This window comes from Trachurus japonicus, chromosome 11 (genome assembly GCF_045865225.1).
Source record: "Trachurus japonicus isolate A0001 chromosome 11, Traja_1.0".
In the NCBI taxonomy this organism is placed as follows: domain Eukaryota; kingdom Metazoa; phylum Chordata; class Actinopteri; order Carangiformes; family Carangidae; genus Trachurus; species Trachurus japonicus.
Window position 1 is genome coordinate 21767862 of NC_140917.1, and position 16245 is coordinate 21784106.

Sequence of the window (16245 nt, forward strand, 5' to 3'; positions counted from 1 at the left end):
GTTTCATTTTCCAGATAATTATTTATGTGATACCAACAGGGTGAGCAATATTGAAAGTGTTCCCATCATAACACCAAGCAGAAGTGAAGGACTACTGCTGTTTTGAGGAGAGAACAAAAAAGCAAATCCATAAAGTAATCTAATGTTCCTGTAAAATGAGTTATGAGCCAAAGGTTTGCAACAAGAGATTATCAGACTACAATGCCCGTGCTGAACAGGTATCTTATCAAAACACACCACCCCCCTTGTGGTGTCTCAGTTTTATCTTCTAAAGAGACTGAAGGGCAAAATAAACCTGTTTGTGCTCGTCTAGCTTTTGTTTGGAGCAAAAAATGACAAAGATGTAGCTTTGAAAGAACAAGTCAGACTGGGTGTGATGTTGGTGACAGTAATCCCATGGCTTTGTTTAATAAAACCTGAGGAAGTGAGGGTGCCTACCTTACCTGTGGGGATTTTAAACCATCTGGAAGGTACTTTAAGTTTAAGGCTGTGAGGAAGGCTCATTAGGCCTGCAGGCTGTTGTTTTATGCAGGGCTGAATTACCAACCAGATAAAAATGGGAAAGGTTGCTCCTGGACCCTAATACACAGGAGCCCCAAAGGCCTGCATTTATTGTGTGTCAGCTGGTTTGTGGTCATTTGATTTATTGCAAAGTTATTTGGGAATATACCACACTCACATACAGTACAAGGCCTCAGGGTGGGTCCTACATGAGCTTTATTATACCTGTCTAGCATAAGGGCCATATATCACCCATAAATGGTGTATAAAGTTGATTGATTAAGGAAATTCTATTAAAACAAGTTACAACCATGGATCAGAGTAGTTTTATGAAATAGCAGCAAAACGTGTAAATAAAACTTGTCTATATTTTTTAAATCTGAGAGCATGTTACATGTGCAGGTTTTTAGATATAGTACTCAACTAAATGCAGGTTAAGGTTATCACTTTAAAACTCGATGTAAAACGTGCTAGCTGTTAAAACCAACCAACATTGGTAGGTTAAAGGAATAGTTCACTCAAAATTTAAATTTCACTCATATCTACTCACCCTCATGTCGACAAATCTCGCGAGATTTGGACGGACCAGGAAGAGGAGCTTCCGTTACAAACAGGTTACAAACAAGCTTGAAATATCGACTTATTAAATTTTTTTTCCGGAACAATTTCGCATTTCTGGGCTTCAGTACAAGACGGACATTACCTACGAGCAGCATGGAGGTATTTGGATGTTTTTTGGTGTGTCTTTTTGTTACGAAGACAGTTGGTATCCATTTGCAACCGTTATATTGACATGCACTGCTACGCGGAGACCCCCTGTAACTCAGAGAAGCCACGGAGGACTCTGAAACTTCTCCCAGCCCTTAGTCCACATGAGGGTGAGTAGATAATTAGTGAAATTTCAATTGTGAGTGAACTATTTTTTTTAAGTGTTGGCAGGTTTCACGTTTGATTTGTTTGTACTTCGACCGGTCACCAAGCAATATAATAACGGACCATATAACTGTAGCCCGTGGTTGCTAGGCGACGCAAGTAGGCTACAGAGCGAACTGCGTATTAATATTAATTCTTGTGACGTAAGCACAGGTGTGAGCTCATCTCCATTCTACTTCGCACGTTCGGACCGTGACTCAGCCAATCAGGGCGGAGGATCAGGGGGAGGAGGTGATCGGCCAGCCAGGGGAGTGGGTATAAAAAAAAAATAAATAAAAAAATGGCGCACGGCCAACCGGAACCACCTAAGTGTAAAACAAAAACAACCCTGGGAGCTGCCATGAATATGCTCCGCGGAGCGTGTGTGTGTGTGTGTGTCATGGATCTATGTCTGTGTGTGCGTGTGTGTGTGTTTAAGGGGCTGCGGGTGCCTAAACGAGCTGCAGGGGGCATCCTCTCCCTTGCTCGCGGAGATCCCCCCCCTCACCCCCCCGCCACACACACCTCTCTCTCTAAGCAGACACACACACACACACATATATATATTCAGTCATACACACACCCCTCCTCCTCCTCCTCCTCCTCCTGCTGCCAGTCTCCCAGGCCAAGCAGCAGCGTCGCCATACGGAACATCCTGCCCTCAACGGAGAGAGGGGGTGGAGAGAGAGAGAGAGAGAGAGAGAGAGAGAGAGAGAGACACAGGGGGTAGAGTGAGCCCGTGTGTGCATTGAGAGAGAGAGAGAGAGAGAAGAGAGAAAGAGAGAGAGAAGGTCTGGCGTCTCCCGGTAGTAAATCTATCAGGGCTGCTGGAGCACAAGAACTGCGAGAAAGAAGAGACCGGAGAGGAGGAGGCCTTGCGGAGAGACAGAGAGATCCTCACTGCTTCACCGGGGACCGGACAGCAGCAGCAGCAGCAGCGGCGCCTGAAGCCTGAAGCCTGAAGCCTGAACCTGGATTAACCAGCCCGACTACAAGGACGGATGGTCACACGGAGCAGCGGCGGCGCGCTCTGAAGTTGGAGAGACACTACCGAGACACCGAGACACCACCGAGAGCAGCCAGCACCAGCAGCACCAGCAGCGGTAGCAGCGGCTTTTGTTCCCCCCACCACCTCCACCACCTCCTCCTCCCTCCCCTGAACCCCGTGAAGGCAGCAGCGGCGGCACCGGGAGGCTGTGCCCGCACATCGCGACCATGAAGCTGCCGTGGCTGTTGTCGCTCACGGCGCTGCTCGCTCACGCCGCCACGGTAAGTCAGCACGAGCCGCTGATCCTTTGTTAACCGGACACACAACACACACACACAGAGACACACACTCCGCACACTGGAGCCGGGGCATTTTTATGGGCATGCGTGTGGTGTGTGTGCGTGCTTGTGCTTGTGCTTGTGCGGTGGTGCGCTGCCGTTAATGAGACAGTGATGGTCGGTGATCGGTAGGAAATCCTCCACTCGACCTACATAGACGATCATCAGCCCTCATTGGCCGACCGTGACTCCCGTGAGGGGGGCTGGTGACTCCCGTGCACCCCCACCCCCCTCCTTTACGCACACACACACACACACGCAGCCTTTGTGTCTCAGTGTCGGGGTTTATTGTGGCCTGTGTCCCCTCGAGCCACGAGTTGTGTGTGTGTGTGTGTGTGTGTGTGTGTGTGTGTGTGTGTGTGTGTGTGTGTCGGTAATTAGCGAGTAATCTCTAATTGAGCTTGATTACGGGTCTTTGTGCGGGGCCTCGGTGTGTTGCGTCTGTGTCAGCGGATCACATCCTGCCGTTAATTTTGGGGAGGGGGGGCTTCAGTCATACTGCGGGTTTAACGACTTTATTACCGGGTAGTCGCACAGTAGGGGCGCGCGCGCGTGTGTGTGTGTGTGAGAGAGAGGAAATGAGTGGATGTCCCGTCTCCACCTGTGAGGGAGCTACACGCTGCTTTAATTGCCAGATATCGGCGATCTCATTGTCCAGATGCCACATTCCGGCGGGGGGATGTGGTGGTGGTGGGGGGGGGCATCCATCCTCCCGTCACAACAGGAGTTTATAGTGTGTGTGTGTGTGTGTGTGTGTGTGTGTGTTTGTGGCAGAAGTGGGTGGGGTAACGGGGAAGTTAACTGCGATGCGGTGCGCGAGCGAAGGTTTGGATGGAATGATGTCATCGGGAATCGCGAGGGGGGTGGGAAAGATGATTAGGAATGCGCGAGCCCCCCACCACCACCACCACCACCACCATACCTCTACCTCACCTCCGGAACCATCCACGCCGAGGCCCCCCCCCCAGCACGTCCTCATATCGCGCCCACATCTTCCGTTACCGATTAATCCAGATTTATCCTATGAGGAGGAGGTGGAAGGAAAGGAGGGGGCGGCTCATTGAATCATTGAGAGAAAAGAAGCAGGGTCCAAAAATAATCAAGATGTGCATCTTCATCCAAATGTAACTTGAGGCTAAATAAGTGATAGAGATAATAGTGATAGTCAGTTTATTATCTATTTATAACACAGCTTGCTGCTGTATCTCCTTTATTTTAAAATGTGCTGTAGCAGTACAGTGCCCTGTCTCCTCCATGTTCCCATTTAGTCCAGTGTGACCAGCAGCACCTCTCCCCACTTACACTTAAAGCAGGATCCACTCTGTATGATAAGTTTCCACAAAAAAATGTTAAATGACATGGTTTATAATCAAAAACGAGTGAATATGCGAAGTCTATTCTGAGTGTGTGTGCTCAAAGTTTCAGGCTTCAACTCATTCACAACTGTGCTCATTTCACAGTGATTGGCTTCCCGAACTCGTGATGTCACAAAATCCTGCTTGTACGCACTCGTCTTAACCTCAAATGCCCGAGGGGCCCAGAACTCAGATAGATGTTTCAGACAAACATGCAGCCTTCTGGCATCACAATCTGAACCGTGAAGGTCAAACAAACACACAAGTAGAGTCACAAAAACACACACATGCAGAGTCTGTGGCACATTTAAAAAAAAAAAAAAAAATTAAACAAGCAGTCAACAAGCTGTGACCCTGAAGTGTTTTTGGGGCCCCGGGGCAGTTCATCGCCCTCTCTTGCCTAAATCAGCTTTTGCTTAACGTTTCCTCACTTGGACCCGATATTTGTATCGTCAACAAGGCTGTGGTGCTGCACAACGCAAACACACGCATAAATGTAGACGTATTACTGGGTCAGTCAGTTGCAGTCTTTGCCAAAAGATCCTCGGCTTCCAGCTGACCTAATCTGCATTTACAGGTGGAGACAGGTGTGACACATTTATACACACGCGCGCGCACACACACTTAAATATACACTGTGTTAGCCGCCGCACACGGATGGATGCAAGTGTTACTCAAACAGGCGACACAGACACATGTCAACACTTCTATAATTGTAAGACTCACCTCAAGCAACTCAGGCCTTGGAAAAAACACACACACACACACAAACACACACAAACACCACCCACAGTCACATGCGTTTGCGGACCAGATCTTTCTTTAGATCCTCTCGGCTTCAAATCAAGTGCGTGTGTTGTGCTGAGTGATCCTGGTGTTGTGTCTCAATGGGTATTTCCTGTTATCGGCGCGGTGACATCATATCCGGCCGACTGTATTTTTACATGGGAGACCAATTTTCCCACAGACATCTGCTATGTCCCATGGATAGCTTGTGTGTACGTGTGTGCGTGCGTGTGTGTACATCCGTCTGCCTTCATGAGAGCACTGACTGTCCATCTGTCTGTGTGTGGGCTCAAAAATAGTGAATCTCCGCTGCCAAAAACTTGTTCTCGCCAGCCCTCGCTCCTTGAAGTGTGTGTGATAGTGTGATAGTGTGTGTGTGTGTGTGTGTGTGTTGGAGGGCGGAAAAGCGTTGTGTTCTTGAGGATCATGTTTAACTGATGGAATGAATCAGTGTTTTGTGCCTCCAACAGCAGACAAAGCCCCCCATAGAGAAATGAAGAAAGAGAGAAGGAGCAAGAAAGAGGAAAAAATAGCCCCGAACGAGGCGGCTTGAGGGAGGGTGTGGAATGTGAGAGGCAATTTGACACAGGAAGTGGCTCCTTTCTCACTCTCCTGGAGGACAAAGTCCCTTCACACACTCACACACACACACACACACACACACACATGGTGAGCAGGTAGACACACTCCAGTCCCGGGGGTTGGGTATATAGAGGTATTTCAGGTGTGTGTGTGAAAGGGTGGGCGAGGGCGAGGGGTATCGGGGGTCACCTTCCAACCGGAGGAGGGAGGAAGGAAATGAAAAGGGATCACGGTTCATATCCGGAGCTGCATTCAGACGGCTGGTGTCTAGAGGTGAGCGTGGACAGAGAGAGAGAAGAGGGGGGGCGGATAATGACAGCCTTCAGTGAGAAAAACATCTCACCCCCCCCCCTCACTTGTCCCCTCCTGCTGGGGTATTTGTGTGTGTACATATGCTGCCCGCCTATATCTGCAAGCAATTTCTTATCACATGGGAAGGACTGGCTCGGCAGATGTGCCGCATTTGACTGAAATTAGTTTTTCTTTCTCGCAGGAAAAAAGTTTTTAGTGTTTCATTCGACTCAATGGGAAAAGAAAAAATCCCATTTACTACTAGAGTGATAACAGCAGGCGAGGACAGAGAAACCTGCCTCCACAGACCCCGTTATACTTCCCCGTGTCGTCCCTCTGAGCTCGCCGTGAACAATGGCCGCTCAGAATGTGCAGCTTAAAACCTGAGTTTAACCCAGAACGAACTAAAAGCTCAACCCCGAATAGAAATCTGTCATTTTAAATGAGGATAAAAACAGGGGGCCCTCATTAGTGGCCCCCACGAGAGCCGAGAAGCCTTTGCAGCGCTCTCCCTTTAACCTCTAATGTTGCGCTGCATACTAACAATTTAGGTGTCAAACTCAGAGTCTGTTCTGTATTTCCTGCAGTGTTCATATTAAGAAACGTGCGCAGCGTGAGAAAGGGGGGAATTCTGCTACTAACTCTTAATTGCTGCGAGCTCATGGTAACAAACGAAGGCAAAACCAGATGAGTGTTTGAGTTGAAAGTGCTGAGAAATGAATCCCAGCTTTTTGTGTCTCCACGACTAGATGATTACATTTGATTATACTCCTGCCTCGGCTAATGTGGCTCGTCTGCAGATGGTTGAAAATGCGGCAGTTCATCCTCTGACAAAGGCAAAATGCAGCGAGGCCATTACTCCAGTGTTGCAGAGAAGTATATGTCTAAATTTGCTGTGTCCATATAGTAACATAAAGTCTCTCGGGTCGCTGGAGAGATTGAGCCTCTGCTCCCTTCGGCCGATAATGTAATAGCTTCCCTCTCTCTGTTAAGGTCATATTCTGGTGTTATCGACATACAGTATATTCTCATAACTGTGGCCATTTTGACTACTGGTCATGATCACTCTGCCCTTGCTTCCTTTGGATCAGCTGCAACTAAATGCACAGCCATCCCCAGGGTAAAAAGTACCATGAATAATAATCATAATTAACTACTATTAATAGACTTTAATTTGGTCGCTCTTCTTACCTGATGTTTTGATGCAGTTTCCATCTGTTCCTGCTCTAACCTGCCTGTTTTTGATAGCTGAATGCTTTTATTGTGAAAAACTTAGCGTCTTTTGTTGTGAAAAGAGCTCGGCTGCCTTTACCCACACTCACGCTGAGACTTTTATCTTTTATCTGTGACTCACTGCCAGTCAGAGTTTTGGAAGAGCCCGATTTTTCTTCAATCATCTGGCTTCACAATGTTGTGCAACACTAAAACTTTCTCAGTGGAACGCGTTCAAGTCGTCCCACGTTTTTTTAGAAACAACGCTTTCATAGCCTCTATTCACCCGGATGGAAACTCTACGCTCCTCTAACCATGACACACACACACACACAAGTGGTGGGAATGCTGGCTCACATATATGCACTGATGCACATTAACATTAAACTTCTGAATATCTCACACAAACACACACAGACTTGCACACTAGTGCATATTGTGGTGATGGTGGTGCGCAGTAGTTTTGTTTATCCAGTGAGTCAGAGGGAGACGGAGAATGCTGGAGGTGTTTTTAGGTAGGTCAAAACAGGCTGGAAACACAGGTCGTGTAGATACTAAACACACACACACACACAGATTCTCCCTTGCAGTAATTGGGCAGCACTGAGCAGACATACTCACATACATATTCTCTGGAGAGGAGAGTTAGATGAATATAGAGACAAGAGGAGGGAGGAGGAGAGGAGAGGGATGGAAAAAAAAGGGAGCTGAGCAGACCACAAGATAATGAGAAAGGGGAGGAAATAAAATGGAGAGAGGTGAGGACGGAAAAAGAGCTAAGGTAATGGTGAGATGGGGATGTCGGATAGCAGCAGAAGGGCGTGAGAGTGTGAAAAAAGGGGGCAACAGATCGAGCACGGAGAGATCAAAAGAGGACGAATTAAGAAGGAGTCCAGAAAAACTGAGGGGAGGAAAGGGATCAGGAGGGGGGGGGGGAGCAATGGAGGAAGAGAAAGGAAGAAGATGGGGGATATCGGGGAGGGAAACGAGGGCTGGATGATGTGGATGACGGAGAGAGGGGATGGAGCGAGGCCAGGACGATGGGAGATGGAGCCGGGATGGAGGGATGTCGAGAGAGAGAGAGAGAGAGAGGGAGTGAGGGTGGGGGAGGGAGGCGTGCCGTGCGCTGCTCATTCCCAGGAGACTGTGCTCTACCTGCTCTCCACGGCCGTCGCCATGACAACCAGCATGGCTGCCGCTGTCACAGCTTTATTGCCCCTCTCTCTCCTCCCTCACCTCCCTCTTTTCTCTCCCTTTCATTCTGTTTTCGTCTCGTCTTTTTCTCTCTCTCTCTCTCTCTCTCCCTCCCCGTCACCTCTGTTGCTTCTTTTTCATTCACAGCTTATTTGTGTCTCATTCTCTGTTTCCTGACTCCACCCTCTGCTTTTTCTTTCATTTTCTTCTCTCTCCTTTATCCTCGTCTTCCTCCTCCTCCTCCTCCCTCCTTTGACCTCCTCCTCTTTTCCATCTGTTCCGCTACAATAAAAAAATAGACGAGGGTTGAGGCAGCAGATATGTTTCACCTTTTACAGTAGTGTGTGTGTGTGTGTGTGTGTGTGTAAGTGTGTGCGTTTGTGCTATTACAGGACTCTAAATTAGAGAGCATAAATGCAGTGCCGTCTCCCAAAACCACAAAGCATTCTGGGATCTCTGTGTGTTAGAGCTTTCGCTATAAATAAAAACCCCAGAAACAGGGCGCCTCCTTCCCACTAACAAACGTTTGTGTGCGTGTGTGTGTGTGTGTTTAACAGAGTGAAAATCACAGATGCTCTTCCAGCAGCATATTAACGCTGCTTATCATTTTTCATTCATATCATTCATATGTATATCTGTATCCCTTTAGCAGTGCTCTCTCTCCTCACACGTTTCCCTAACGCAGGGTAATTGGGTTAACAAGGGGCCGGATGGGCGGGGTCTCGCAGAACTGAAACCCAGTGTGGTCCAATGGGACTGCTGGAATGTGTACTTCCTGGCAGGCAGCTGATAGGAGGTGATAGGGATGCGATAAGGCCGGGCTTCACACTCCCGACCGGACCCCGAGTGTCATCTCTGTGAGGCTGGCCTCCGTCTGACCTCCAGCTCTCCACGCCGCTCATCTCCCTCTCCATCTGTTGGTCCATTTGTTTGTCTTAGCGTAATGCTGTCAGCAACGTTACTTTACATATACTAATTTCTGTCACTTGACATTTTGGCCAATGCAGTAGTCTTAGTCAATATTTATGGAGATTTAGGCTACTTATGAATATGAAAAGTTCACCACAAAACTTAAACACAGATGTTCATTTTTAACAACTGGTTTTCTGTGCAGCTCTCAACCGCATCACATATCAGCAGTGATGGGGTTTGGTCACTCGTCATGGAAACAGATACAGAATGAGCTCAGCAACTGAAACTGTGCTGTGTCATTCATCATATGTTTAGAGCTACAACTTTTAGTTAACTAATCAATAAGTCAGTTATGAGAAAAGGAATCTTCTCCTATTTTGGTTCTTAGTCCTATCTGAACACATTTGGTTAGTAGATTGTCAGACGGATTAAATAAGACACTGTAGATGTGACCTTGGACCTTTCGGCCTGTTTGATTTCTTTTTAAAAACTAATTTCTGACATTTCTTAATGAGCTGATAAAAAAATAACTGGTAGATGAATTGATTATGTAGTTGGCAAAGCCAGGCGTGTCGTTTCCCATCTTCTTCCCTTTGTTTCCTGCTATCCACTCACTAATAAAACCATAAAACACCCACAAAATACTCTGAAAAAGGAGCCAAACGCCGTCTGCTTCCAGCATGTGATTTATATCTCTGTAAATTGAATTTCTTTGGGTTTGGGACCGTTGGTCTGAGAAAACGTAACTCTTCCCACCGTTTGTACTAAACATTTATCCATGGACACGCTATTGATTTGGCTATAAAATAATCTAGTGTATTTGGTTAACTGTGCTCTTTATTCAATGATATAGTAAGAAAACAAACAAATGACCAAAGATTGGAACAGAGTTAGATGTCGAGCTCTCGGCTGCTGCTAATGACACCAGATGTCTTCTGCTCTTGATGCTCCATGCAAACAACCTGCTTCATTGTTTGCATGTCATTGAGCGAGACATTGTTGACTCGCTCTGACTGGAAGCGCTATCACCGTTCCCTCTGGGAGCCCATCTTTGGAAATGGCCACTATGGCCATGCAGTCGAAGCCCGGTAAGTTTGTTTGGCCTTAATAGTGGTATAGAGTGCTCGTAAATGAAGACACAGTGGAAGTTAGAGAGTGCATCCTCCCGGGGGAGCGTCTTTAAGGCCCTGCAGGATGGAGGGTAGATGCCTGCCAGCTCAGCGTAAATGTCTTTTTCATCCAATTTTGCAAACATGTGCGTACAGTGACCAAATTTCACTTCATCACAAACATGACAGTTTCTTTTTCAAACGCTTTCATCAAGGCAGATAGAGAATGACCAGTTTTCTTTTAGTTTTTTTTTAACATAAAAGGGGTTTCATTAATATTTGCAGTGCGACAGAGATCTGCTTGTTTGCATACTGATGCGAGGCTGTTTTTGTGCTTAATTGGTCACGGGGTTAGAGCATGGACACAGGAAGTGAGTATTTATAGTCCCGGCCTTCAAGCTTCAAACCGGGAGGGAGCTTCCTGAGTGGTGCACAAAGGGGTTTTTTTTTTATATAGGTGTGTGTTTTTACGCGTGTTTACATGTTGGAGGGGAAGTAGTGGCGTACGTGACGAAGGAGCACAGGGAGGCTGCCTGTGCGAACACGAGCGAGAAATAACTGTGTGCGAGAGGCATGTGACTGTGTATGTGTGCGTTTGAATTATTTAGCCCAACGTCCCGACAGAGGAGTGAACGAGGTCAGGAGCTCATTGCTGCAACGTTTTTCCTCTCTCCATCCATCCATCTCTACACCATCCACCCACCAGCTCTTCTCCTCCACCTCCTCCTCCTCCTCCTCCTCCTCCTCCACCACTACTTCCTCCTCTACTGTCGTCGCTGTAGAGCTCCTCGTTTCTTCTGTCCGTCTTGATAGAGAGGAACTTAGGAACAAAAGGCTTTCCCCCATGTTATTTATGTCCCCTCAATTATTGGCAAGCCATGAGGGAAGAACATCGATCCAATTAAATACAGACACTGACACCCCCGTGTGTGTGTGTGTATGTGTGTGTGTGTGTTTGTGTGTGGACTCTCTGATGTAAACCTTTGAACTCTGTTGCTTTAAAGGGCTCTTTCAAAGGCGTTTGCAGTTTGAATGAGCTACAGAAGCTAATGAGCTCTGTGTGTGTGTGTGTGTGTGTATGCAACCATAACGTGTGTGTTTTGGAGGGTAGGGATCCTGTAATATTGCTTGGTGGTTGCAGGAGACTTCATTCCCATAGGGCCTTTCTATAAACGCCTCCACGCGCATTTACACACGCAAACACAGACACAGACACACACACACATACACGCTTTTGCGGCAGCAGGTGATTCATTCTTAATCTTTCATTCCAACAGTTGTGGATTAGCCCTAATCTTAGCCAGCAGAGACCCAGGTCTGAAAGGCTGATTGACACTAGTGTGTGTCTGTGTGTGTGTGTGTGTGTGTGTGTGTGTGTGTGTGTGTGTGTGTGTGTGTGTGCTTGCGTCCTCTCGGGTGTATTGTTTATTTTCCCATGCTTGAGTGTGATGTGATAATTCTTTCCCTTGTTGGACCGAGTGAGGAGTCTGTATGACATGACATGATATGACTGAGGCTGATACACATGACGGATTGACAGGTCACACAACACTGAAACATTAGACAGGAGGAGGAGGAGGAGGAGGAGCTGATAGAGGAGCGTTTCTTCCTCCTGACATTAATTCCTTTTAACACCAGCAGTGTGAGTTGCACTTGTATTTAATTGTGTTATAGTTTACTGGGCTGGAACTAACAGTTGTTTTCTTAATTCATTAGCAAACGATCAATCACTTTAAACAATAAGGAAATCGTACTTTCCTCAGAGTTTCAGAAGACGTCATCAAACGACCAAAGGCTCAAACCCAAAGATCAAAGTCTCACAAACAAGAAGCTCACACCATTAACGTTTTTTAATTTAATAGTTGGGTATGATATTACTTTAAGTACTTAATTGATCGTTATAATAATTGCTTATACACTCTGGTCACTGTTGGTGAGCAGGGTTTGGTTGCATTTAAAGTTTTTTTGACACCAGTACCAAAATAAACCTCACTTCGAGACATATAAACATGAACGGCACTTAATGATTATTTTCATTATTGATAAAATGGCTCGTAAACAGAGAGTATTGAAAATGTCCCTCTGAGACTAAACTAACAAGGTTCAAATTACTTGTACTGATAGATACTGATCCCATGGGAAATTCAGACATCCAGTGGAAACATAAAAACATCTGTCACATCCAACAACAGTCCCCGTCACTATCGAGCTACAGACCCGACTGCACAAAATTTAGTAGGAAATGGTTTGATTTAATAAAACAAGGGGGGGGGAAGTGTGAAAAACTATATTGCAATGATTAAAATTGTCCATTTTATTGTGGAGCTCATGCAGTTCTTCCTGTAACACTTGGTGCAGTCTGTAGTGAGCCGCAGGTGTCGTGGTGCCTTCATGGTGCTTAGCGGTGAAGAGGCGAACACTCCCCTCTGGTTTAAAGGTCCCCAGTTCACTTCAGGCTGTGAACCTCATCATTCCCCCTTTATATCATCTCATCGCATGTCATTCACAATAATCACTGAGGTTTAAAGCCCAAACCAGACTGGTGACAAGAACTGTTTGGCTTAGTTACGCATAAATCATATCATAACGCCTGACAACACACAGGGAAATGTTGATGGTTGAACACACTTAAGGAGAAGTGAACAAAGCAGCAAGGTGTGGCGACAGGTTTGAAAGTGATTAGATATTGTGTGGAGGGATGGAGGGAGAGGAGATTTGATGGGAATGAAAGGGGGGGGAATGAGGTCAGAGGCAATCACAGACAAAGGTGATATGGCAGAGGGAAAAAGGGGTGGAAAACAGATTGGAGAGGGGGAAGAAGAAGAAGAAAATGCAGCAGACGTGGAGAGGAAAGGCGAGACAGGGGATTGAAATTTGTTAATATGTAGAAGTGCATGGCGAAAAGATATGAGAAGCTTTAGGTGCAGAGGAATGATAAAGGAGTAGTGGAGCTGACGAAGGAGAAAAAAGCAAAAAGAAGGGGGAAATGAAAGGGAGATGGATGGGGTGGAGTGGTATTCAAGTAGAAGCGAGAGAGAGGGAGAGAGAGAGACGGTGAGTGGTGGTTAACGCTGGCCTGTAAAGAGCTTAGAGCAGCTGAGAAGGATTGAATGGAGAGAACAACCTGGACAGGATTACACCGAGAGGAGGGCCGCAGGAGCAAGATGGTATCATAACCCATATATTTCCCTGTCCTACAGTAACATGTTTACACAGAGTCACACTTTAATTAAACTGAACCAAGGAATTAATGATCACTGATTACTATACCAAGCACTCAGGAGCTAATCTATGCGTTAGACAGTTTCATTCTCGCGCCATTAGTTACTTAAATCCACCTTTTAATTAATTAGTCAGCGAGTAATGTTGCCTACAGAGGGATGAAGCTATCTTTAACTGTACCAGCTAAAGAAAAGAGCGAGCGCGCCCTCACGCAGAGCTTGTGATTATATTTATTTTACAGCTGAGGTGATTCAATAAAGGCTGGAGGAAGATAACGCCGTCTGAGTGGCAACAGGGAACTTCTAGCAGCCTTGTAATGAAAACTGTTCTATAAGTCGTGCGCCTTAATCCTCAATATCACCATCAAGCTGTTTTATTAACAACATTTATCTTGTTTAGCCTGCACATTAAACCAGTGCTGTGTGGTCTGTGGTTTACATGTCGGACCCACACGCCTCCTCTCCTGCTCTTGTGTGGGCTGTCAGATATGGTTGTTTTATACAGGTTTCGGTTTTGTCTCTTAACAGGCGAAGGCAGTTACCCAACCTGGCAACATCGCTGTGCTGACACGACTTCGAGACGCAGCATGTAGTTACTGTGCCAGGCTGTTGTTTGCCCAGAAAGCAAATACGTGTTTGTTTTTTTCTCCCCCCACTTCCAAAATGCTGAACTATTCTTAAAATGAAACGTGAGACCTCGTTACAGGTTGCATACCTGAGCTGTGAGCAGTGCAACAGAGCAGTGTGTTTTTTTGTTTTTTTTCTTGCTAAGACTTTTTCATCTAAACATTTTTAGATACTTGAAAACAGAAAATGATCTCGTATTTTAGGGAAATTTGAAGAAAAGTATATGATGGATGAATGAGCCTTTTTTTTGTCTTTTTAAATCTGTTCCCAAATGAACCACTGTTTCTTTATTGTGTTGAACTTAAAAGCACTGTTAGTGCTATTAAAAGTGATCCAGCTGTGAATATTTTTATTCATGATTCAACCTGTTGATTATTTTTAGATGAATTGAGCACTTGCAGTCTATAAAACCTACAGATATCCTTAAAGTATCGTCTGTCGCAACAAACAAACATGTCGCAAAACCCACAAATACCATACGCGTGTTTAAATTCACAAAAAGCACAGGAAAACACAATTTCAGTCTCTGTATATCATGTAAATCATGTATATAGCAGCGTTGACAAATAAAGTTGACTTTGACTTTGAAACCCTCTCATTCAAGAAGCTGAAACAAATGATCCTCCTGTCCCAACACATTTTCAAAAAACAAATATTTTATATTACATTTGATAAATTAACAAGCTAATTCATATCTGATTGGTTGGTCTGACCACATTAAAGCTGGATACAGAGGGGAGATCCAGTTGCACAAGCAGTGCACCGCAAGTTTTAAAATTCAAGACCATTATTGCCAATTCCTTTCTAGCATCCCATAAAAACAGAAAATACATAATAAAAAAAAATACTGAATCAAGTCAGATAGCTTATTTTCATAACATATGAAACCATGTAAGAATAGATAATTAGATATATATAAAGTTGTCCTGCCATAAGGGTGAGTGGAGGTGGATTTAAGAGTAAATACAAAATGGGATTACGTATTATTAGATTGTCTGACTTTTATTTTAGATATAAAACTTCATGGCTACAACAACTCTAAAGAAAACTCATAGAGGAGCCCAGTGAGGAGTCTTCTCGACATCTCTTAATCCCCAGTCAAAGCAGACTAGAACTGGACTTGGTCCAGCTACAGTGCAGGGCGGATTACACTGAGCTACAGGTTAGCAACTTAACTAACCTATAATGATATTAATTAAACAGACGCTTCAGAATATGAAATACCATTCATACATCAGCTGAGGCGACTGGTGGGAAAAACCAGAGTAAACCAAATGTCACATTCCTCCTACGTTTCTCATGTTGGCTCAAGAGCATCCGGAGTCTTCTGACAGTGATTCGTTAGCGTTAATCAGTAACTCATGATAAATATCTTATTAGGTCACAAACATCTCGTCTGTTCAGCCCATTAAGACACGGACCATATGCTGCTCTTAGACTCCAGTCCGTCGCCAGATCTCACAACCTTCGTAATTAGTGTTCGATATCAGGGGCTGTTATGATAGGGCGAGAATCAATCGACTATCTGGCCGCGCCGCCAGTCTCTCGGCCTGCAGTCATTGGCTGGAAACGGCTCTGAGGCTCCAGACTCACTGCACCTTCGCCAAAGTCAGTCGACCAATGGGAGCGAGCCAGGAGAGCGTAGCAAGGTCAGCTGCTCGGGATGCCCCCGGAGCAGCAATTTGTTTACCTCCTCTGTGTGTGGGTATGGTATAATAATAATACACATCACGCCCTCTGCACACACACACACACACACACACACACACACACACACACAATCGAAAGGGTTGCTTCTTTCCATCCCAGATTGAATTACACAAGGCTGATTGGATTTTTCTCCCCTGCATCAAAGACAAAAACACTTCTCTCTTGTTCTCCACCCTCCCCGCCTCTGGGTCCATCATCCCCCCATCCCTCACAGATTTTTTTCCCCCCTCCCCTCCTTTTTAAGTATTCTCCATTTGTACCTTTCCTCTCCAAAACTCTGCCTTTTTATGCATTGATTTTTGTCCCTCTCCTTGTCATTCATCCTTGGCGTCTGCACAGTCGCATGACTGTCATTAGCCTGATTACACAGGCTGTAATTACACGATGCTGCCTTGTGACTCACATCACTGTATATGAGCAGAAATGTGATTCTCATCATCGTCTGTTTGTGTGCGCATATTTCCGTGTGTGTGTTAAGGTTTTCGAATTGGGGCTGAGAGGAGACCA

General features: G+C 45.6%; 1 protein-coding gene across 2 annotated transcripts in view; it reads left to right on the plus strand.

The window, feature by feature from the left end:
• Nucleotides 1–1976: 1976 nt before the first annotated feature.
• The window catches only part of sdc3 (syndecan 3), a 38122-nt gene continuing 23853 nt past the window's right edge, over nt 1977–16245 (plus strand). Inside the window, exon 1 of one of the 2 annotated variants that reach the window (XM_085791794.1) lies at nt 1977–2682. In XM_085791794.1, the coding sequence (XP_085647920.1) occupies nt 2629–2682 (54 nt within the window). In that variant the 5' untranslated portion in view covers nt 1977–2628. The remainder of the gene's footprint in view (nt 2683–16245) is intronic. The other variant, XM_085791795.1, reaches the window with a different exon arrangement.